This window comes from Salmo salar, chromosome 28 (assembly GCF_965601325.2).
Source record: "Salmo salar chromosome 28, fSalSal1, whole genome shotgun sequence".
NCBI lineage: Eukaryota > Metazoa > Chordata > Actinopteri > Salmoniformes > Salmonidae > Salmo > Salmo salar.
The window spans coordinates 34,589,619-34,614,211 of NC_138318.1; the positions used below are offsets into that span (position 1 = coordinate 34,589,619).

General features: G+C 43.4%; 1 protein-coding gene across 2 annotated transcripts in view; it reads right to left on the bottom strand.

Moving 5' to 3' along the window:
• Positions 1 to 4,265: 4,265 nt before the first annotated feature.
• LOC106589896 (nuclear protein localization protein 4 homolog) overlaps positions 4,266 to 24,593 on the bottom strand; it is a 36,419-nt gene continuing 16,091 nt past the window's right edge. For both annotated transcript variants that reach the window (XM_014180310.3, XM_014180312.3), the window contains exons 11-16: positions 22,418 to 22,578; positions 15,949 to 16,020; positions 14,483 to 14,575; positions 14,051 to 14,167; positions 7,160 to 7,262; positions 4,266 to 6,715 (exon numbers count right to left, since the gene is read on the bottom strand). In XM_014180310.3, coding sequence (XP_014035785.1) covers positions 6,552 to 6,715; positions 7,160 to 7,262; positions 14,051 to 14,167; positions 14,483 to 14,575; positions 15,949 to 16,020; positions 22,418 to 22,578 — 710 coding nt within the window. In that variant the 3' untranslated portion in view covers positions 4,266 to 6,551. The remainder of the gene's footprint in view (positions 6,716 to 7,159; positions 7,263 to 14,050; positions 14,168 to 14,482; positions 14,576 to 15,948; positions 16,021 to 22,417; positions 22,579 to 24,593) is intronic.

The window sequence follows — 24,593 nt, forward strand, 5'->3', positions numbered from 1 at the left end:
GTGATGTACTGGGCCGTACACACTACCCTCTGTAGTGCCTTGCGGTCGGTGGCTGAGCAGTTGCCATACCAGGCACTGATGCAACCAGTCAGGTTGGTGCAGCTGTAGAACCTTTTGAGGATCTAAGGGCCAATGCCAAATCTTTTCAGTCTCCTGTAGGGGAATAGGTTTTGTTATGCCCTGTTCACGACTCTTGGTGTGCTTGGACAATGTTAGTTTGTTGGTGATGTGGACACCAAGGAACTTGAAGCTCTCAACCTGCTCCTGCTCGGTCCTCCTTTTCCTGTAGTCCACAATCATCTCCTTTGTCTTGATCCCGTTGAGGGAGAGGTAATTCTCCTGGCACCACACGGCCAGGTCTCTGACCTCCCTACAGGCTGTCTCATCGTTGTCGGTGATCCGGCCTACCACTGTTGTGTCATCGGTAAACTTGATGATGGCATTAGAGTCATGCCTGGCCACGCAGTCATGAGTGAACAGGGAGTACAGGAAGGGACTGAGCACGCACACCTGAGGGGCCCCCTGTTGAGGATCAGCATGGCGGATGCGCTGTTCCCTAGCCTTGCCCCCCAGGTGGTATCAGGAAGTCCAGGATCCAGTTTCAGAGGGGTTTAGTCCCAGGGTCCTTAGATTAGTGATGAGCTTTGAGGGCACTATGGTGTTGAACGCTGAGCTGTAGTCAATGAATAGCATTCTCACATGGGTGTTCCTTTTGTCCAGGTGGGAAAGGGCAGTGTTGAGTGCAATAGAGATTGCGTCGTCTGTTGATGTGTTGGGGCGGGGCGGGATGCAAAGTGGAGTGGGTCTAGTGTTTCTGGGATAATGGTGTTGTGAGCCATGACCAGCCTTTCAAAGCACTTCACGGCTACAGATGTGAGTGCTACGGGTCGGTAGTCATTTAGGCAGTTTACCTTAGTGTTCTTGGGCACAGGGATTATGGTGGTCTGCTTAAAACATGTTGGTATTAAAGACTCAGTCAGGGACTGGTTGAAAATGTCAGTGAAGACACTTGCCAGTTGGTCAGCACATGCTTGTTGTACACGTCCTGGTAATCCGTCTGGCCCTGTGACCTTGTGAATGTTGACCTGTTTAAAAGGTCTTACTCACATCGGCTACAGAGAGCGTGATCACACAGTAGTCCAGAACGGCTGGTGCTCTCACACGTTTCAGTGTTACTTGCCTCGAAGCGAGCATAGAAGTAATTTAGCTCGTCTGGTAGGTTCGTGTCACTGGGCAGCTCGCGGCTGTCCTTCCCTTTGCAGTCTAATACTTTGCAAGCCCTGCCACATCCGACAAGCATCGGAGCCGGTGCAGTACGATTCAATCTTAGTCCTGTATTGATGCTTTGCCTGTTTCATGGTTTGTCAGAGGGTATAGTGGGATTTCTTATAAGCTTCTGGGTTAGAGTCCCGCTCCTTGAAAGCGGCAGCTCTAGCCTTTAGCTCAGTGCGGATGTTACCTGTAATCCATGGCTTCTGGTTGGGGTATGTACTTACTGATGAAGCCAGTGACCGATGCGGTGTGCTCCTCAATGCTGCTGGAAGAATCCCGGAACATACTCCAGCCTTTTCTAGCAAAACAGTTCTGTAGCTTAGCGTCTGCTTCATCTGACCACTTTCTTATTGACCGAGTCACTGGTGCTTCCTGCTTCAGTTTTTGCTTGTAAGCAGGCATCAGTAGGATAGAATTATGGTCAGATTTGCCAAATGGAAGGTGAGGGAGAGCTTTGTACACGTCTCTGTGTGTGGAGTAAAGGTAGGCTAGAGTTTTTTCCCCTCTGGTTGCACATTTAACATGCCGGTAGAGATTAGGTAGAACGGATGAGTTTTCCTGCATTAGCCACTAGGAGCACCGACCTCTGGATGAGCATTTTCCTGTTTACTTATGGCCTTATACAGCTCATTGAGTGCGGTCTTAGTGCTAGCATCGGTCTGCAGTGGTATATAGACAGCTACGAAAAATATGTAAACTCTTGGTAAATAGTGTGGTCTAGAGCTTATCATGAGATGCTCTACCTCAGACGAGCAAAACCTTGAGACTTCCTTAGATTTTGTGCACCAGCTGTTGTTTACAAATATACATAGGTCGCCGCCCCTTGTCTTACCAGAAGCCGCTGTTCTATCCTGCCGAAAAAGCTTAAAACCCGCCAGCTGCATGTTAATCATGTCATCCTTCAACCACGACTCGGTGAAACATAAGATATTACAGTTTTTAATGTCCCGTTGGTAGGATATGTGCTTGTAGTTCGTCTATTTTATTATTGATTGATTGTACGTTACCCTCTCGGCGACGGATCCTTACAAATCGCCCGTCGTCCACGATACCTCCTGCTTTTCCTCCTGCGAATGATAGGGATCAGGGCCCTGTCGGGGGTCCGAAGTAAATCCTTACCGTCCGACTCATTGAAGAATTCCTCCAGTACAGGGTGAGTAATCGCTGCCCTGATAAAGAAGCTATTTTCAGAAATATTAATGTACAAAATAAGTTACAAATAACGCGAAAAAAAAGTACGCAATAGGTTAGGGGATTGTAAAACTGCAGCCATCTCCTTCGGCCCCATTATTCAATTCTCTTCATGGGAGAATAGCCATACGGAAGCTACTCCTGTGAAAAAGGCACATGACAGCACGCCTGGAGTTGCAAAAATGCACGTGATGGACTCAGAGCCTCCCGAGTGGCCTAAGGCACTGCACCGCAGTTCTAGCTGTTCCCCTAGAGATTCTGGGTTTGAGCTCAGGCTCTGGCGCAGCCGTTCGTGACACCAATGGGGCGGCGCACAATTGGCCCAGCGTCGTCCGGGTTAGGGGAGGGTTTAGCCGGCAGGGAAGTCCTTGTCCCATGGTGCTCTAGCAACTCCTGTAGCGGGCCGGGCGCAGTGTGCGCTGACATCAGGTGCACAGTGTTTCCTCTGACATTGGTGCGGCTGGCTTCCCGGGTTAAGTGGACTTTGTGTCAAGAAGCAGTGCTGCTTGGTTGGGTTTCGGTGGACGCACGGCTCTCGACCGTCGCCTCTCTCGAGTCCGTACGGGAGTTGCAGCGATGAGACAAGACTAACTACCAATTGGATCCCACGAAATTGTGGAGAAAAAAAAGGGCAAAAAAAATATTAATTTTTCTCTCGCTCTTTGGCCTGAACGTAAAGCGCCAAGTCTGAAGAAAAGCAGGCACAGCTCATCACCAGTCTAACACCATGCGGCAGGGACTGGTAACAATGAATGGAGCTAAACACAAACAAATCCTTGATAATAACCTGCTTCAGATGACCTTCAGAGTGCAAATGACCTTAAGTATTTTCCCCAGTTTATGTTCCAACAGGACAATGACCCCAAGCATGCAGCCAAAGCTACGCTGTAATTGTTTCATAACAAGAACGTAAAAGTCATTGAGTGGTTTAGCCAAAGACCAGACTTGAAAATTGCTGTTCACTACTGCTCCCCATCTAATTTAAGAGATTGAGAAAATCTGCAAAGAACAATGGGAGAAAATCCCCAAATCCAGATGTGCAAAGCTGATAGACATGCCCAAGACAACTCAACGCTGTAAATCAGACCCAAAGGTACTTCTACAAAGTATTGACTCGGGTGTAAATACTTAGGTAAATTAGATCTGTATTTCATTTTCAATACATTCGCCAAAATTTCTAAAACATGTTTTCACTTTGTCATTATGGGGTTTCATGTGTAGATGGGTGAGAGACCATTGAATCCATTTTGAATTCAGGCTGTAATAACAAAATGTGGAATATGTCAAGGGGTATGAATACTTTCTCTAGGTACTGTAAAATGAGTGTTTAACTAGTGTTAAAATTAGTGATAACTAATCAGATATGCTAGCATCAAAGTTACAGGGTCTGGTCAAGGGCATGGAGAAAAAAACCAGACTAAAATCAGATAAATAATCTGTAGAAGATCTCCAAGAAGCCACCAGAAATAAATTAAGGGAAATAAGTTTGTGGTGCTGGTGCTGCTTCAAAAAGAACCCAGTGGTTGAAAATGCAGAGTACACATGCAATATGCGTTTACATTTTAGTCATTTAGCAGATGCTCTTATCCAGAGTGACTTACAGGAACAATTAGGGTTAAGTGCCTCGCTCAAGGGCACAGAGATTTTTCACCTAGTCAGCTTGGGGATTTGAACCAGCAACCTTTCAGTTACTGGCCCAACGCTCCTAACCGCCAGGCTACCTGCCGCGGTTGGAGGCCCGACTTTAACCACTCCGTTAAGAGGACAAAAATCAGCCTAAAAGTACAAAACAAACACGGTGCTTCATTGATAGGAATTGTTTATTGTTTTACTGGTATTTCTGATATTAAATTAAAATCCAGGTCTACAGCATCATACAACTTTCTTTCAGGGTCCAATTCTTCAGCTCAGAGTGGGAAGTTAGGATGTACGGTAGCTCTGGTCCAGGGCGTTACGTGTGGCTGAAACTCAGCATCAACAAGCTGCACACCCTGGACCAGAGCTGGGACTTATTTTATGCATTTTAAGATCATCGTTCTCAACTCACACAGGGGGAAGTGGATAGAAAAATGGGCAAAATAACTTTAAACCATTCTCAAATTAAATAAAAAAATATTTAAAAAACTTTTTCAATGGAAATTACTCCCGAGCGCTTACAAAAAAAAGCTAATCTGGGATAAAAAGCATAATTTGAAACCCATGACCCCACCTCTCCATTCAACTGACAAGGATCATTTACTGATATCAGCCCCAAAATGGAGGAAAACCTCAAGTGGCGACAGGCTCAACCGCTTGGACATGCGCTCGCTACATACAACCCTCTCCAGGAAATACTTGAAGGCTGGAAAAAAGTTGAGGTATCTCTGTTAGACTAAATCTGACTGCTACAGTGTCAAATTAGGGAGTAAAAATAAAATAAAACAATTCAAACCAAAGACTTCATTGAATGCCATCAAAATAGCAGTGTCAAGGTTTGGGCACTTTATAAGAATATAAAGCTGAATGAATTGAATTAACTGACACCTCCCCTGTGCTGACGAAGAGATACTGTGGAATAGGTACTTGTTCATGCTAACCACTAACCCATTCATATTCTCAGACATTAATGGTGTACCTAGATCATTGTAATCTGTATCTAAAAAGGGGACATGAGAAGAGATAACATTCCCTACTGAATTAATTGTGCTGTGGACATCAGTTATTTGACGTCAAATGATTACCGTTGGAATGAGTTCAGTTTTACAGCTTTCATAGTGTGGAGAGAAAATATTAAGAACAGAAACAAAAACACACCCTGAGCTCTTTAACCCTGCCTGGCCACCATCTTTCCCCGTTCCTTCACAATCCCTCTTTTTCCCCTCCTCCCTGCTTCCCTTGCCATCTTTCTCACTCTCTCCATCCCAGGTGCACAGCACATTGGCCTGCTAAAAGGCATGGCCCATTAAGGCATCTTTCTCTCTCTCCGCTATGTTGACCTGTGACCTATAGAGTCTTTGAAGGCAGAGTGATGGAGATCCATATGGACCGTCAGGGGGAAAAAAACACATTCCATACTCTCTGGCCCCTCTGGACGGGCGCCAGTCAAAAGAGGAGAACCGATGCAAGACAGGGAAGGAGAGAAAGAGGAAGATGCAGTGTTGGTAGCTAACCCAGTAAGCAAGCATCTGCCAACAAAACAAACATGGCGTACTATAAGCTTCAACTGGAGCTTCAAAACATTATCAAAGTTAACAAATAACCCAAAATCGAATGGTTTCATTAATGCTAGGACCACCACTCCAAACTCACTCCTGAGGGCAGGGCATCAAGTTAGGGGAAGTGCCTGAGCAACCGAGAACACATTACTCCTGCAATACAAAACACTAAAATAAAGCAGCTAGGTTTATGATAGTTTAATTGAATAACTCTGTGAAGAGGTTTGGGCCAATCAAGAGATCTTCTGGATAGACCGTCAGTGTCTGATAACTCTTGGAGAAATGAGAAAAACAAACCCGATATATACTGTAACTACAATCAGGGGGAAAAAATGCTTCATGTGCAATTAAATAAACAGAAATCAAACCTTTCTCAAGTAATGTATATTATTTACACAGACTTTCCAGAATAAGTCGCGAGAGCTAAAGGGGGCACTGGTTGGTGTGAGTGAGATATAACTTAAAATGATTGAGTCTTTCCTTTGCTGTTGTCCTGAAGCACAGCAACATTTATTGGAGCCAGGTCATGGAGGAACATGAGGAACCATGGGGAGGAAGAGGGAAGAAGCCTTGTTGCCAAAGTGCTTTCAGCTAAACATGTCCCAGCCAATCACAGTCAGGGGCCACGGCAGAGAACGCGTGAGAGAGATGAGAGCACAGTCATTATTTGTTAAATCATTTGATTTGGTGTAAACAAATGCCATCGTTTTGCGCTTGTCAACTCCATAGCAGTCTGAGATTGGATGGACAGGGGGGCCAGGGGCCAAGAGGAGACATCCAATCACGCAGCTGTTTGCAGTATCCAATCCCAGTGCGAAGTCGTTGGTGGATAAGGGAAGCGGGTGGGTAGAGGGGTTAGGGAAACATGGCAGGGGGCCAGGGCAGGGATGGGGTTTAACCCCTCGGCAGGCTGCACATCTCGCAGAGCTCTGTGCCTGGCTGGTTCATAAAGGTGCAGTGGAGGCAGGACCACATCGCCGAGGAGGATGCTGGTGTAGAGGGGCCCCCACCCATGGCCCCGTACTCCTGAGGGCCCGATGACTGCCCACCCACCGTGCCTGAGGAGGGAGAGAGGGGTCAGGGACATAAGAGTGGTGGTGACTCTTACCAGGAAGGACTTTTCAGACTTCCTTTTTATATGTAGGAATGATACATGTAATGAGCTCCAACCAAATGTATCTTTGTGGTCAATAAAGTTCTACTATATTGAATGCAAGACAAGTTTAACGCAATCACTTTAAAATCAGATCCAAAATCAAAATCAAAATTTTATTGGTCGCATACATTCAGCAGATGTTATTGTGGGTGTAGCGAAATGCTTGTGTTCCTAACTCCAACAGTGCAGTAATATCTAACAAAACACAACAATACACACTAATCTAAAAGTAAAATAATGGAATTAAGAAATAAGTAACAATCCATTACTCTTCAACAGTGACAGAAATGTAATCATTTCAACTAAGGCATGTCAGTGCCCTACCTGGATGGCCAGCGGTACTTACTGCACAACTGCTCGATAGTGGCCCACTGCTCAGACTTCTTCCAGGTCTGAGCCAGCTCCTCGTCTTTCGTCTTCACAGCGTCCAACAGCAGACCAATGCTGTCCTGGGAACAGATAATTAGAACATATATTTGGGTAAAAAAAACATTATGCAACTCTTTTCTGGCCACGCCAAGATAAACCCAATCAAATGCAGGGAAACATTGTGATTTTTAACGATTGTTAACGATAGATTACAATCAAATCAAGGATTTAGAGCCAAGTTGCCATAAACAAAGAGATTTAGAGAGAGGGGGGGTACTGTTGACAAACACACAATCATTTCCACATTGAACAAACATGTGGTGATAATCTGAACCTTTTGTAGCGTGACAACAAAACAAAACATAGTGCTTGAATGTGTTTGGTTTGAGAGAGTGTGTGTGTGTGTGTGTGTGTGTGTGTGTGTGTGTGTGTGTGTGTGTGTGTGTGTGTGTGTGTGTGTGTGTGTGTGTACAAACAACACGGTTGAGCGATGTCTGGAAGGACACATCGTTCCATCTTCCTGTACAAACAGTTTCACGGTTTACTGAAACTTTGGTCGTTTTTCAATACTAGAACACATTTTTGTTACTTCGATATCAAAATGTGTCTCACGTCATATACAGATTGAGAGGATCAAGTCTATCTAGTAATATGTCAATCTTCAAGGGAGCAGTAGATAGCTAGCCAGGTTACTTGCGCCCATGCAGCTGACAGTGCAAGCCGCTTTTGAGAAGCAAGCGAGAGGAGAAAAATGCCCACAGCATGGCTTCTAACAGAAACACCATACCTCCACGCCCACAGCTTGTTGACAAAACTGGCTCCAGAAGTGAACTATGAACTTAAGAGCAGATAACGATAACTATGCAAAATGTGTTACAAAGCAGTGCAATGGAGGTTTAGTTGCAAAACGACAAACTATTTTACACGTGACATTTGTATTGTAACATTCTACTAGCAACTACATTCCATTTTTTTAGGAGACAATGACCTGAACATAGGGTGTGAATACTTTCTGAAGACACTGAGACATTGTTTTACAGCTTGGATTTCAAATGGATTAAATTGAGAGATTGTGTCACTGGCCTACACACAATACCCCATAATGTCAAAGTGGAATTAAAAATATAAAGCTTAAAATGTTTTGAGTCAATAAGTATTCAACCCCTTTTATGGCAAGCCTAAATAAGTTCAGGAGTAAAAATGTGCTTTACAAGTCACAAATTGCATGGACTCACTAAGCAATATTGTGACATTTTTGAATGACTACCTCAAAATCGCTGTACCCCACACATACAGATAATTGTACGGTCCCTCAGTCGAGCAGTGATTTGAAAAACACAGATTCAACCACAAAAGACCAGGGAGGTTTTCCAATGCCTCACAAGTAAGGGCACCTATTGGTAGATGGGTAAAAACAAAAAAAAACATTGAATATCCCTTTGAGCATGGTGACGTTATTACTTACACTTTGGGTGCTGTATGAATTAACCAAGTCACTACAAAGATACAGGCGTCCTTCCTAAATCATTTGCCAGAGGGGAAGGAAACAATTCTGGGATTTCACCATGAGGCCAATGGTGACTTTAAAAGTCAGAGTTTAATGGCTGTGATTGGAGAAAACTGAGGATGAATCAACATTGTAGATGCTCCACAATACTAACTTAAAATGAAAGTGAAAAGTAAGCCTGTACAGAAAATAAATATTCCAAAACATGCATCCTGTTTGCAATAAGGCACTAAAGTAAAATGTGCCAAAGAAATGAAATGTCCTGAATACAAAGCATAATGTTTGGGAAAAAAATCCAAGAAAACATCACTGAGTAACAGTTCATATGTTCAAGCATGGTGGTAGCTGTATCATGTTATGGGTATGCTTGTCATCGGCAAGGACAAGGGAGTTTTTTGGGGGATAAAAATAAACAGAACAGAGCTAAGCACAGACAAAATCCTAATGGAAAACCTGGTTCAGTCTGCTTTCCAACAGACACTGGGTGACAAATTCACCTTTCAGCAGGACAATGACCTGAAACACAAGGTCAAATATACACTGGAGTTGCTTTCCAAGATGACATTGAGTGGCCTAGATACAGTTGACTTAAATCTATATTGAACAAAAATATAAAAACGCAACATGTAAAGAGTTGGTCCGATGTTTCATGAGCTGAAATAAAAGATCCAAGAAATGTCCCATACGCACAAAAAAGCTTAATTGTCTCAAATGTTGTGCACAAATGTGTTTACATCCCTTTTTGTGAGTATTTCTCCTTTGCCAAGATAATCCATCTACCTGACAAGTGTGTCATATCAAGAAGCTAATTAATTCTTTAGAGTCTAAGACGTTTGGGGAGGGTGCTAAGCTGACATAACTCAGTAAAATAACAAAAAAAAACGTGCATGTTGCGTTTATAGTATTGTTCCGTATAGTTAACCTATGACAAGACTTGAAAATGTCTGTAGCAATGATCAACAAAAAACTTGAATGTGCAAATATTGTACAATGCAGGTGTGCAAAGCTCTAAGAGATTTACCAGATGTAATCGCTGTCAAAGTGCTTCTAGCATGTATCGACTCAAGGCTGAGTCAATACATTTGCAAAAATGTCTAAAAACATCTTTTCACTTTGTCATCATGGGGTAATGTGTGTAGATGGCTGAGAAAAACTCAAATACATTTCTTATTAATGCTGTAACAACAAATTTGGAATAAGTCCAGTGGTATGAATACTTTCTGAAGGCAAAGTATTCATGACATTTATGTGAGTATTATATGATTACAACCCAAAAGTAAATGTGAAATGCACTCTTAACTTCACTATGACAATGTACTTAGACTACATCACATTTATCTGGGCTTGCTAGAAGTAGCCACTAGCCAGCCAGCAGTCATGGGCGAAGCATTGCACCCTGGGAGTTGAAATGCACTCTGGGATTCGTAGTAGGCGGTGTAAAACCCATTGCATCTCACTGGTGTGTAGACTATTGCAATATAGAAGCTTTTCTGTGAACAAAGAGATAGTATGTAAGGAAAAAACGGACTAGTTAAGACACTAAATCATTTCCACATTGGACAAACGTGGTGATAATCTGAACCTTTTGCAGCATGACAAACCAAAACATTGTGCTTGAACGCATTTGGTTTGAGAGAGTGAAGGTATGCGCAATACGGTTGGGTGATGTCTGGAATGACATATCGTTCCATCTTCCTGGACAAACATTAGTTTTGCCCGATATACCGAAACTTCAGTACTTTTCCAACTCCGAAGTGTGTGAAATGCACTCAACTTGCTATGACAGCAATATACACTGAACAAAAATATAAAAACGCAATCAAGTGTTGGTCCTATGTTTCATGAGCTGAAATAGATCCCAGGAATTTCACCATACGCACAAAAAGCTTACTTCTTTCAAATTTTGTGCACAAATTTGTTTACATCCCTGTTAGTGAGTATTTCTCCTTTGCCAAGATAATCCATCCACCTGACAGGTGTGGTATATCAAGAAGCTGATTAAACAGCATGATCATTACACAGGTGCACCTTGTGCTGGGGATAATAAAAAGGCCACTAAAATGCGCAGCTGTCTCACACGACACAATGCCACAGATGTCTCAAGTTGAGGGAGCGTGCAATTGGCATGCTGACTGCAGGAATATCCACCAGAGCTGTTGCCAGAGAATTTAAAAGGTTCATTTCTCTACCATAAGCCCCCTGCAACATTGTTTCAGAGAAAATGGCAGATCGTCCAACCGGCCTCACAACCGCTGACCACATTCAACCACGCCAGCCCAGGACCTCTAAATCCAGCTTCTTCATCTGCGGGATCATCAGACCAGCCACCCGGACAGCTGGTGAAACTGTCAGAAACTGTCTCCGGGAAGCTCATCTCAAAGCTCGTCACCCTCACCAGGGTCTTGACTTGTCGGTAATTTGGCGTTGTAAGTGACTTTAGTGGGCAAATGCTCACCTTAGATGGCCACTGGCACCCTGGAGAAGTGTGCTCTTCGCAGATGAATATCGGTTTCAACTTTACCGGGTAGATGTCGTGTGGGCAAGCGGTTTTCTAATGCCAATGTTGTGAACAGAGTGTCCCATGGTGGTGTAGGGGGTTATGGTATGGGCAGAATTAGGCCATGGACAACGAACACAATTGCATTTTATTGATGGCAATTTGAATGCACAGAGATACCGTGACAAGATCCTGAGACCCATTGTCGTGCCATTCACCCACCCTCCATTCGTTCTTGTTTCAGCACGATAATGCACAGCCCCATGGATCTGTACACAATTTCTGGAAGTTGAAAATTCCCCAGTTCTTCCATGGCCTGCATTCTCACCGTTTTAAATTTTTTACATTTTAGTCATTTAGCAGACGCTCTTATCCAGAGCGACTTACAGTAGTGAATGCATACATTTCATACAATTTCATGCATTTTTTTTTGTACTGGCCCCCCTGGGAATCGAACCCACAACCCTGGCGTTGCACACACCATGCTGGCGTTGCAAACACCATGCTCTACCAACTGAGCCACAGGGAAGGCCATGTGGAATTTCTTTCATTCTTAAATGTGTTTGAGCCGATCAGTTGTGTTGTGACAAGGTAGGGTCGGTATACAGAAGATAGCCCTATTTAGATTAAGTCCATAGCATGGCAAGAACAGCTCAAATAAGCAAAACGAAAAGACAGTCCATCATTACTTTACGACATGAGGCAATTAACTGCACCTCAGATTGCAGCCCAAATAAACGCTTCACAGAGTTCAAGTAAGAGACATCTCAACATCAACTGTTCAGAGGAGACTGTGTCAATCAGGCCTTCATGGTCGAATTCATGCAAAGAAACCACTACTAAAGGGCACCAATAAGAAGAGACTTGCTTGGGCCAAGAAACATGAGCAATGGACATTAGACCGGTGGAAATCTGTCCTTTGGTCTGATGAGTCCAAATTGGAGATTTTTGGTTCCAACCGCTGTGTCTTTGTGAGACGCAGAGTAGGTGAATGGATGATCTCTGCATGTGTGGTTCCCACCGTAAAGCATGGAGGAGCTGGTGTGATGGCGCTTGCTGGTGACACTGTCAGTGATTTATTTAGAATTCAAGGCACGCTTAACCAGCATGGCTACCACAGCATTCTGCAGCGATACGCCATCCCATCTGGTTTGCGCTTAGTGGGACTATCATTTGTTTTTCAACAGGAAAATGACCCAAAACACACCTCCAGGCTGTGTAAGGGCTATTTGACCAAGAAGGAGAGTGATGGAGTGCTGCATCGGATGACCTGGCCTCCACAATCACCCGACGTCAACCCAACTGTGATGGTTTGGGATGAGTTGGACTGCAGAGTGAAGGAAAAGCAGCCAACAAGTGCTCAGCATGTGGGAACTCCTTCAAGACTTTTCAGAAAAGCATTCCAGGTGACCATGGTTGAGAGAATGCCAAGTGTGCAAAGCTGTCATCAAGGCAAAGGGTGACTACTTTGAAGAATTTCAAATGTAAAATATATTTTGATTTGTTAACACTTTTTTGGTTACAACATGATTCCATATGTGCTGCTTCATAGTCCCGACGTCTTCACTATTACTATACAATGCACAAAATAGTAAAAATAAAGAAAAACCCTTGAATGAGTAGGTGTGTCCAAACGTTTGACTGGTACTGTACGCACCAGACATGTCACCCATAGAGCATGTTTGCTATGCTCTGGATTGACATGTACGACAGCGTGTTCCAGTTTCCGCCAACATCCAGCAACTTCACAAGGGTGGGACAGTATTCCACAGGCCACAAGCAACAGCCTGATCAACTCTATGCGAAAGAGATGTGTCGCGCTGCATGAGGCAAAAAGGTGGTCACACCAGATACTGACTGGTTTTCTGATGCTCGCCCCTATTTATTTTTTTTTTTTAAGGTATCTGTGATACTATCGTTTCTGTATCGAGTATCGCTTCCGAATAAAGTGACCCTAATCTTGTTATTGGTATTAAAGTCAAAATTCTGATATCGTGACAACACTAACAAAACATCGTTGACATACGATTGTCCAAATACCATGTATTTTTTTCCCCCTCTGGAGGAGAATGTGTGTTGTGCATGGAAGGGTCAATTGGCAGGAAGAAAGCAATATAAATGGATACATTGCTAATATTTTTTTTTTTGTATCTAGTCTAGACTGCAGAAAGATGATCAAATAGGTAGGGCTGTGTTTCTCTTGTCCATAAAAATACCCAGATATCACTTAGTATTTCCTTACCTTTTAAAAATGAATATTATAGACCTATCAAGGGTAGGCTATTGTTTCCTACCCCCAAAAAATGACAATATCCATCCGGACCTTTGCCACCTAGGAAATGTGTGTGACCGAACCTTCTCAAATAGACCTAAAACATGAGTATAGGACAGGCTAAAATATTCTGTCAAACCATGAGACTTATTTTCACGTGTTCTTCCCCCCCTCCACTCACTACTCTAGGTGATTTACTTACGTGATTAACACTAATTCCTTAAAAATGTGACTTGTAGGCCTATATTTAGGATTTGTACAGTTTGATAGGTAAAAGGCATATCCTAATAGGCCTATTCGTTTAACATTTGCCATTGTTCATTTGTTTCTAAGTGTTATAAATGATCCTTTTACTTTATGATTGTAGCCCAATTTACATTGCCTACACTTTGGTCAAGCAGAAACATGAGGTTTGTTTAAACTTCCTATTCCATTAGTATATTTTGCAAATGTTTTGTTATCTCTCGTCAACAAAACGCAATTGTAAATTCGCCCAACCCTAGGGTACAAATCTGTACGTGAGTGAGTAAGAGTATGGTGTGTGTGTGTGTGTGTGTTGGGGGGGGGGGTATTGTGTCTGTACAGAACTTACTCTGAGAGGCATGACCTCGTTGGTGACCAGGAAGAGGAGCAGGTGGAAGTCAGACACCATGTCCAGGAATACAGTGGATGTGCACTGGGACAGGTACGTAGCTAAACTGTGGAAATCCTGTCACACACAGGAAGGGGACAACATGGAATATGATCAAGAATAATAACTTCCTATGACCCCCATAGCCCAGGGACTCTAAGGACGAATTGGCAGACAATCATCAGGTCAGATCGAAAACAGAGAAATAATGGCTGTTGCCAAAGTAGGTTAAAAAGGTCAGAAAAACACATTTGGGAGCCTTCTGTATGTAGGTCATTCTTTGACCACTGAAAGAAAACAAAATATCAAACCCCACACGGCAGAACAACCATTTTAGCTGTTATCGTGTGTGTGTGTGTGTGTGTGTGTGTGTGTGTGTGTGTCAATGTGTACCTGTGTCTCTCCCAGGATATCTCTGTTCTCTATGGGAAAGCGTGGTGTGGAGCTGAAGGTGTACTGGGGGTCCTTGGGGAAGGTGGTGGTTATCTGGATAGAGATGGAAAGAAGGAGGAGTGAGAAACAAAGTTAACTGACTGGATCCTCTTGTCTTTTGGCCCTCCCCCCTCTACGCCAAGTTAAAACTTCTGTCCTGGCACCACAATGGTGGAACCGGCATCCCCTTGAAGCTAGGACGGCCGAGTCCCTCTGCTCATTTCCCGAAAACATTTGAAACCATATCTCAAAAGAATATCTTAAAATGAATCCTATAGCGCAGTCCGTCTGCTAGTTAGAGAAGAGTTAACTGACTGGAAGACAGTTCCATCTTGGAGGGTCCCTTTGACATCAGCGAGATGTAGAGCCAAGACAACAGATGTCAGTTGAATATGAAAACAGAGGGGACCACGAGACGACGAGAGAGGGGGACCACGAGACGACGACAGAGGGGGACCACGAGACGACGACAGAGGGGGACCACGAGACGACGACAGAGGGGGACCACGAGACGACGACAGAGGGGGACCACGAGACGACGACAGAGGGGGACCACGAGACGACGACAGAGGGGGACCACGAGACGACGACAGAGGGGGACCACGAGACGACGACAGAGGGGGACCACGAGACGACGACAGAGGGGGACCACGAGACGACGACAGAGGGGGACCACGAGACGACGACAGAGGGGGACCACGAGACGACGACAGAGGGGGACCACGAGACGACGACAGAGGGGGACCACGAGACGACGACAGAGGGGGACCACGAGACGACGACAGAGGGGGACCACGAGACGACGACAGAGGGGGACCACGAGACGACGACAGAGGGGGACCACGAGACGACGACAGAGGGGGACCACGAGACGACGACAGAGGGGGACCACGAGACGACGACAGAGGGGGACCACGAGACGACGACAGAGGGGGACCACGAGACGACGACAGAGGGGGACCACGAGACGACGACAGAGGGGGACCAAGAGACGACGACAGAGAGGAACACGAGAGAAGTAACAAAGTGCTCTCAGCTGGTGCCAGTAAATATTTGGCGAGTCCATCTAGTTCTTTAGCTAATCATTGGACAGAACAACCTCATGATGGGTTGGTAGAGTTATGGTGATTTGGATCTTTCTGTACAGCGTGGAGCTGACAATATTTTACAACATTATTGTGGAAGGAGAAAGACATCTTTACAGCGTTGGGCAAAGCTTCAGTTGGACAATTTAGTTGTTCGTAAAACACACATAGCAACTAGAAATGTGAAACGCTAGTTAGACGGAGAATGTAAGTGAACTAATATTAAAACGGACAGAAGCGCATTTCAGTTGACTGCCCTACCACTCCTCATATCATTGGTTGATTCCCTTCTTTAACCTGCATAAAACGGCAATGTACACACCCACATTCTTTCATACTTACATCTATGATAAGGTACTCCACAGGAAGGGGCCGGGCTAAATATGTAATGTCATTGCCAAATTTATCTTTGTCCTGTTGAGGGGGATGAAGAAAAATGACAATCAATGGAGAGAAATACGACAGCTGTAACTGTTCAATAGTTATTTGGTATTTTATTAGGATCTCCATTAGCTGTTTCTGTGGTCCACACAGTACATGAAACATGACATAATACAGAACATTAATAGACAAGGACAGAACTACATACAATGGCACATCAATACATACACATAATATCTAGGTCAAATAGGGGAGAGACGTTGTGCTGCGAGGCGTTGCTTTGTTTTTTGAAACCAGGTTTGCTGTTCATTTGAGCAATAGGAGACGGAAGGGAGTTCCATGGCTCTATATAATACCTACTGCTTCCTTGAATTTGTTTTGGATGAGGACAGTGAAAAGATGGCATGTCTGGTGGTGTAAGTGTATGCGTGTCAGAGCTGTGTGTAAGTTGACTATGCAAACCATTTGGAATTTAACACATTGTTTCTCATAAAAATAAGTGATACAGTCAGTTTCTCAACTCATAGCCAAGAGAGACTGGCATGCATAGTATTTCAATTAGCCTTCTGATTACAATAAAGAGCAAGATGTGCCGCTCTGTTCTGGGCCAGCTGCAGCTTAACTAGATCTTTCCTTGCACCACACGACTGGTAAGACAAAACTAGAAGGACTTGCTTTTTGAAGTGTGGTGTCAAAAAAAAACAGCATCTCTTTATTATGGACAGACCTCTCCCCATCTTTACAACTATTGAATTTACAGTACCAGTCAAAGGTTTGGACACATCCACTCATTACAGAGTTTCTTATTGGTACTATTTTCTACATTGTAGAATAATAGTGAAGACATCAAAACTATGAAATAACACATATGGAATCAGGTAGTCAAAAAAAAATAATAATAATAAAAAAAAAGTGTTAAATATAAAATATATGTTGATTTGTTTGAGATTCTTCAAAGTAGGCACCCTTTGCCTTGATGACAGCTTTGCACACTTGGCCTTCTCTCAACCAGCTTCACCTGGAATGCATTTCAATTAACAGGTGTGCATTGTTCAAAGTTAATTAGTGGAATTTCTTTCTTTAATGCGTTTGAGAAAATCAGTTGTCTTGTGACAAGGTAGGGGTGGTATACAGAAGATGACCCTGACCCTATTTCTTAAAAGTCCATATTAAGGCAAAAACAGCTCAAATAAGCAAAGAGAAATGACAGTCCATCATTACTTTAAAGACATGAAGGTCAGTCAATACAGAATATTTCAAGAACTTAAGATTAAGTGCAGTAGCAAAAACAATCAAGCGCTATGATGAAGCTGGCTCTCATGAAGAACAGTAAAGCAAAGGAAGACCCGGAGTCACCTCTGCTGCAGAGGACAAGTTCATTAGAGTTAACTGCACCCCAAATAAATGCTTCAGAGTTCAAGTAACAGACATCAACTGTTCAGAGGAGACTGTGTGAATCAGGCCGTCATGGTCGAATTTCTGCAAAGAAATCACTACTAAAGGACACCAATAAGAAGAAGAGATTTGCTTGGGCCAAGAAACAGGAGCAATGGACATTAGACCGGTGGAAATCTCTCCTTTGGTCTGATGAGTCCAAATTTGAGATTTTTGGTTCCAACTGCCGTGTCTTTGTGAGACACAGAGTAGGTGAACAGACGATCTGTGGTTCCCACCGTGAAGCATGGAGGTGGAGTGATAGTGTGTGTGGGGGGGGGCTTTGTTGATGACACGGTCTGTGATTTATTTAGAATTCAAGGCACACTTAACCAGCATGTCGACCACAGCATTCTGCAGCGATACGCCATCCTATCTGGTTTGCGCTTAGTGGGACAATCATTTGTTTTTCAACAAGACAATGACCCAACACAACTCCAGGCTGTGTAAGGGCTATTTGACCAAAGAGAGTGATGGAGTGCTGCATCAGATGACCTGGCCTCCACAATCACTTGACCTCAAACCAATTGAGATGGTTTGGGATGAGTTGGACCGCAGAGTGAAGGAAAAGCAGCCAACAAGCGCTCAGCATGTGGGAACTCCTTCAAGACTGTTGGAAAACCATTCCTCATGAAGCTGGTTGAGAGAATGCCAAGAGTGTGAAAACTGTCAAGGCATAGGGTGGCTTACTCTGAAGAACCTCAAATAACATTTTGATTGGTTAACCCTTTTTCGTTACTACATGATTCCATGAGTTATTTCATAGTTTTGATGTCTTCACTATTATCCTACAATGTAGAAAATAGTGAAAATAAAAACCCTTGAATGAGTAGGTGTGTCCAAACTTGACTGGTACTATATGTTTTAACCATGACAGTTTACAATCTAAGGTAACGCCAAGTAATTTAGTCTCCTCAACAGCCACACCATTCAATACCAGATTCAGCTGAGGTCTACAGCGTCAGGAATGAGTTGTACCAAATATAAGGCTCTTAGTTTTAGAGATGTTCAGGACCAGTTTATTACCGGCCACCCATTCCAAAACTGACTGCAACTCTTTGTTAAGGGTTTCAGTGACTTCATTAGCTGTGGTTGCTGACACGTATAAGGTTGAATCAGCATACATGGACACACAGGGTTTGTTTAATACCAGTGGCAGGTCATTGATAAAAATAGTAAAAAGTAGAGGGCCAAGAGAGCTGCCATGGTACACCACATGTTTGACATTAGAGAAGCTTCCATTAAAGAAAAGTTATATTCGACGGATAGATCTGAAGACACAATATGCCATTGGTTGAAAAGCCATAAAACATACGTTTTCAACAGGTTACGGTCAATAATATAGAAGGCATCACTTAAAATCAAACAGTACAACTCCCACAACCTACTAAATATCTATTTATTTCAACCAAATCAGTCATTTGTGTCAGTGCAGTACATGTTGAGTGCCTTTCTCTATAAGCATGCTGAAAGTCTGTTGTCAATTTGTTTACAGAGAAATAGCATTGTATTTGGTCAATAACAAAAATCCTAAAGTTTTTTTTAAAAGAGCTGGCAGCAAGCTGATCAGTCTGCTGTTAGAAACGGTAAAAACCACTGCCACTCTTGGGTAGCGGAATGACTTTGGCTTCCCTCCAGGCCAGATAACGAACACCTTCTTGTAGACTCAGATTAAAGATATGACAGATAGGAAAGGCCATAAAGTCAGCTACCATCTTCAGTAGCTTTCCAAGTTGTATCCAAGTAATAATTCTCACCTCTGCTACACTAACTTAAAAGTCAAACTTACAACGCTTTTCTTTTGATGCATGAATACGATCGCTCACTGTCAGTTGTTGACATTTCCTGCCTAAGTTTGTCAACTTCGCCAATGAAGGAATCAATGAACCAATGAAGGAATCAAATAACACCAAATGGCTGTGTGAGGAATAGATGATTCAATGAAAGATTAATTCGTTTTTCTGCCCATAATTTTAAAAGTACTCATAAGATTTTTTCCCATCATTCATCTTGGCTTCATAATACAGTTATTTTTGTTGAGTTGTCATAATTTCTCAATTTGCAGTAAGTCAGCCAGCCAGATGTGCGCCCCCCCCCCCCCCCCCCCCCCCAACCTCTTTCAAACATAGTGTCGCAATTTCCCATCAATCCACAGACCCTTAACAGTCAGTTTCTTAACAGGTGAATGTTTATCAATAATTAGAAGAAGCAAATTCGTCAAGTGCAGCGTCTAGAAACTCCTTATGAATCACATCAGACTAACACACATACAAGTCACAGCAGAATCTTTTGTATGATTTCTTACACACCATTTTAGGCCCAGCTTTTGGAACATTGGCTCTCCTAGATAGATCACTGCATCTAATAGGTACAAAATAATCTTCTTCCTCTTGAGCAGACAGTTTGATGAATCAATATTCTGGTTCCCAAGAAAGTAGACCTCCCCATTTACATTTACGTCATTTAGCAGACGCTCTTATCCAGAGCGACTTACAAATTGCATCACATACACTATCAAGCATTTCACATATTATTTAGATACTGACTGTTAGCACTTGGCCTATAGTAACACCTCATAATTAAAGGCTTCAGATGTGCCAGGTGAACCTGCAACCACAACACTTCAATAAACACTTGACATAAGATCTTCTCTAAGCATTACAGTGATTTGGCTCTGAATATATACTGAACAAAAATATGAACGTAACATGTTAAATGTTAGTGCCACATTTCATGAGCTGAAATAAAAAGGGACCAAGAAATATCCCATACGCACCAAAAGCTTATTTCCCACAAATGTTGTGCACAAATTTGGTTCCATCCCTGTTAGTGAGCATTTCTCCTTTGCCAAGATATGCCACAACTCTCAGGTGGATGGATTATCAAGAAGCTGATTAAACAGCAGGATCATTACACAGGTGCACTTTGTCCTGGGGACAATAAAAGGCCACTAAAATGTGCAGTTGTCTCACGCGACAATGCCACCGATGTCTCAAGTTGAGGGAGCGTGCAATTGGCATGCTGACTGTAGGAATGTCCACCAGAACTGTTGTCAGAGAATTTAACCCACTTCTCTACCATAAGCTGCCTCCGTCGTTTTAGAAAATGTCAGCACGCCCAACCGGCCTCAACTGCAGACCACGTGTAACAACGCCAGCCCAGGACCTCCACATCCGGCTTCTTCACCTGCGGGATCGTCTAAGACCAGCCACCCAGCAGCTGATGGAATTGAGAAGTATTTCTGTCTGTAATAAAGCCCATTTGTGGGTTAAAACTAAATCTGATCGTCTGGGCCTGGCTCCCCAGTGGGTGGGCCTAAGCCCTCCCAGGCCCACCCATGGCTACTCCCCTGCCCAGTCATGTGAAATCCATAGATTAGGACCTAATGAATTTATTCAATTGACTGATTTTCTTATATGAACTGTAACTCAGTAAAAATCATTGAAATTGTTGCGTCTATATTTTAGTTCAGGATATATAGCAACACCATAAGTATTCCCGTCTCTTTTAAATATGTTATATCCTGGTATTGCTACTGCTGTATCAAAAGAAATGATCCAAGTAAGTCTCAGAAATGGTTAACATATTATTGTTATCTGATGTTAGGAAGTTATTGATTTCATGAACCTTATTTCTAAGGCTACATATATTAATACGGGCTATTTTCAGCCCTTTCCTGGGTAGCTCATCAGAGATAGACATAATATGGAAAAGAGCAAACAAAGACAAAAAACATTTACCAGTCCGTTAAATCAGTTGGTGTGCATGTGCTGCACGGTTGAAGCTACAAACCCATAGGTTTGGCTCCCATCCCTTCCAGGCTCCCATCCCTTCCAGGTAAACTTTACGTATCGAGGGTGGACAATGAGCCTGACATAGCGGATGTAAGCAATGTCCCCACGCATTCGAGCAACTTTCATGGCCGAGAAGTTATTTTCTCTTCTGGCGCACATTTTCAGGATAGTCCTTGTTGAGGAAGATGAGAGGAACGTACAAGTTCTTGACGCTTTCCAAAACAGCTACCTTGTCCTTGAACTTCAGGAACTTTACCACTATTGTCCTGGGCCTGTCACCTGGGCCGGTGGTGGGATTTCCAGTCCTCATGGCACGCTCCACCTCAAATCTTCCTGTGGTCCATCTTCAATTTCTGAGATCATTTCCCTCACCTTATCCTCAGACTCCATCCAGGTCTCATGTTGAGATCCTGCAATTCCATCCACAACCATGTTGTTCCGCCTTCATTGTCCCTCCAGATAATCCGATTTCGCCGTCATCGTTATCATGGATTCACATACAGGATGAGAGCGGTGCTTACGCCCTAGGCAGAGAGCGGTGCTTACGCCCTAGGCAGAGAGCGGATGAGGGAGGTGCTTACGCCCTAGGCAGAGAGCGGATGAGGGAGGTGCTTACGCAATAGACCAGGGGTTGGCCATTCCAGTACTCCAGGGCCTGATTGATGCCACAGTTATGCCCCAGCTCCAGTTAACACACCTGACTCCAATAATCACCTAATCCTGATCTTCAATTTAGAATGCAATTAGTTTAATCAGCTGTGTTTGCTAGGAATGGAAAAAATAAAAAAGTGTGACACCAAATCAGGCCCTCGAGGACTGGAGTTGCCCACCCCTGATCTAGATAGATATTAAGAACTTTGGGTTACATTCATTCGGTCATTCTCACATTCTTGGAAAGATGTCATGTGATGAAAACGTTTTGTTAGTTCTATAAAGCAGTAATCCATTAGGTTTACCTCAGGTCCAAGCTAGCACCATTTATTCACACAGATTTCCCTTTAGGCTAACTCAATCTACCGGATGACATTAAAAAACAACATTTGTTCCTGCCATTTTAGCCTAAAAAGAAACATTAGGAGCAGTAAAATGACTGACTGGTGAGAGATTTTAGTGACTGTCTCCTTGTGAGTTTAGTGTGTCTCAGAATGCTGTATGAGTGCTGCAGACTTCCCCCAGCTCCCGTGTTTACCAAATAACTGTACCTTGTAGAAGACGTCTGGTACGTACTGCTCCGTGCTGGACTCTTTAGCGTAGCCCAGCTCAGGGGCGTCTCGGCAGGGCAGTAGACACTCATCTCTGACCAGGGCCATGCACTGGTTAGACACCTGGTAACCCTCAAAGTGCACCTGGTTATCAGGACCACCTGCAGGGAGAGGAAGTGAGGCACACAGTCACCCTCACTGAACATCTTGAATATCACAAGAACAGGAAGTCATCATCATCATCATGTAAGCATGATTGCGCCGTTATACAATAGCGCAGGCCCAGGATAGCCACATTATATTCATAGAATCACAGCCATGGCTGTGCTGAAATTTACACATCTCATTGGTCCATGGGACAACATTTCATTCACACCAAAGTTCACTTCCAAAACTTGAAGTGAGCCGTCAGGAGAATGCAGGCTAGAGGTTTGTTCTTATTACACGTATACATTAACAAAATGAGTCGGTCGGTGCAAACACTCGCGCTCCCGAGGGGCGCAGCGATCTAAGGCACTGCATCACAGAGCTAGAGGCGTCACTACAGACCCTGGTTCGAGTCCCATAGGGTGGCGCACAATTGGCCCAGCGTCGTCCGGGCTAGGGTTTGGCCGTCATTGTAAATTAAGAAATTGTTCTTAACTGACTTGCCTAGTTAAATAAAAAAAGAAATGTATTGTAACAACGTTCTGCTTTACTATCCTCAAAGCAAAGTCCAACATATACAGTTGAAGTGGGAAGTTTACATACACCTTAGCCAAATACATTTAAACTCAGCTTCACAATTCCTGACATGTAATCCTAGTAAAAATTCCGTCTTAGGTCAGTTAGGACCACCACTTTATTTTAAGAAAGTGAAATGTCTGAATAAGAGCAGAGAGAATGATTCATTTCAGCTTTTATTTCTTTCATCACATTCCCAGTGGGTCAGAAGTTGACATACAGTCAATTAGTACTTGGTAGCATTGCCTTTAAAATTGTTTAACTTGGGTCAAATGTTTCAGGTAGCCTTCCACAAGCTTCCCACAATAAGTTGGGTGAATTTCTCCCATTACCCCTGACAGAGCTGGTGTAACCGAGTCAGGTTTGAAGGCCTCCTTGCTCAGAAACGCTTTTTCAGTTCTGACCACAATTTTTTTATATGATTGAGGTCAGGGCATTGTAATGGCCACTCCAATACCTTGACTTTGTTGTCCTTGAGCCATTTTTCCACACCTTTGGAAGACCCATTTGCGACCAAGCTTTAACTTCCTAACTGATGTCTTGAGATGTTGCTTCAATATAAGCACAACTTTCCTCCTCATGATGCCATCCATTTTGTGAAGTGCACCAGTCCCTCCAGCAGCAAAGCACCCCCACAACATGATGCTGCCACCCCCGTGCTTCATGGTTGGGATGGTGTTCTTCGGCTTGCAAGCGTCCCTCTTTTTCCTCCAAACATAACAATGATGGTCATTATGGCCAAACAGTTCTATTTTTGTTTCATCAGACCAGAGGACATTTCTCCAAAAAGTACAATCTTTGTCCCCATATGCAGTTGCAACCCATAGTCTGGCTTTTTTATGGCAGTTTTGGAGCAGTGGCTTCTTCCTTGCTGAGCGGCCTGTCAGGTTATGTCGATATAGGACTCGTTTTACTGTGGATATAGATACTTTTGCACCTGTTTCCTCCAGCATCTTCACAAGGTCCTTTGCTGTTGTTCTGGGATTGATTTTAACTTTTCACCCCAAAGTACGTTCATCTCTAGGATATAGAACGCGTCTCCTTCCTGAGCGGTATGACGGCTGCGGGGTCCCATGGTGTTTATACTTGCGTACTATTGTTTGTACAGATGAACATGGTACCTTCAGGCGTTTGGAAATTGCTCCCAAGGATGAACCAGACTTGTGGAGGTCTGCATTTCTTTTTTCTTCTGAGGTCTTGGCTGATTTCTTTTGATTTCCCCATGTCATCAAGCAAAGAAACACTGAGTTTGAAGGTAGGCCTTGAAATACATCCACAGATACACCTCCAATTGACTCAAATGATGTCAATTAGCCAATCAGAAGCTTCTAAAGCTATGACATTTTCTGGAATTTTCCAAGCTGTTGAAAGGCAGTCAACTTAGTGTATGTAAACTTCTCACCCACTGGAATTGCGATACAGTGAATTATAAGTGAAATAATCTGTCTGTAAA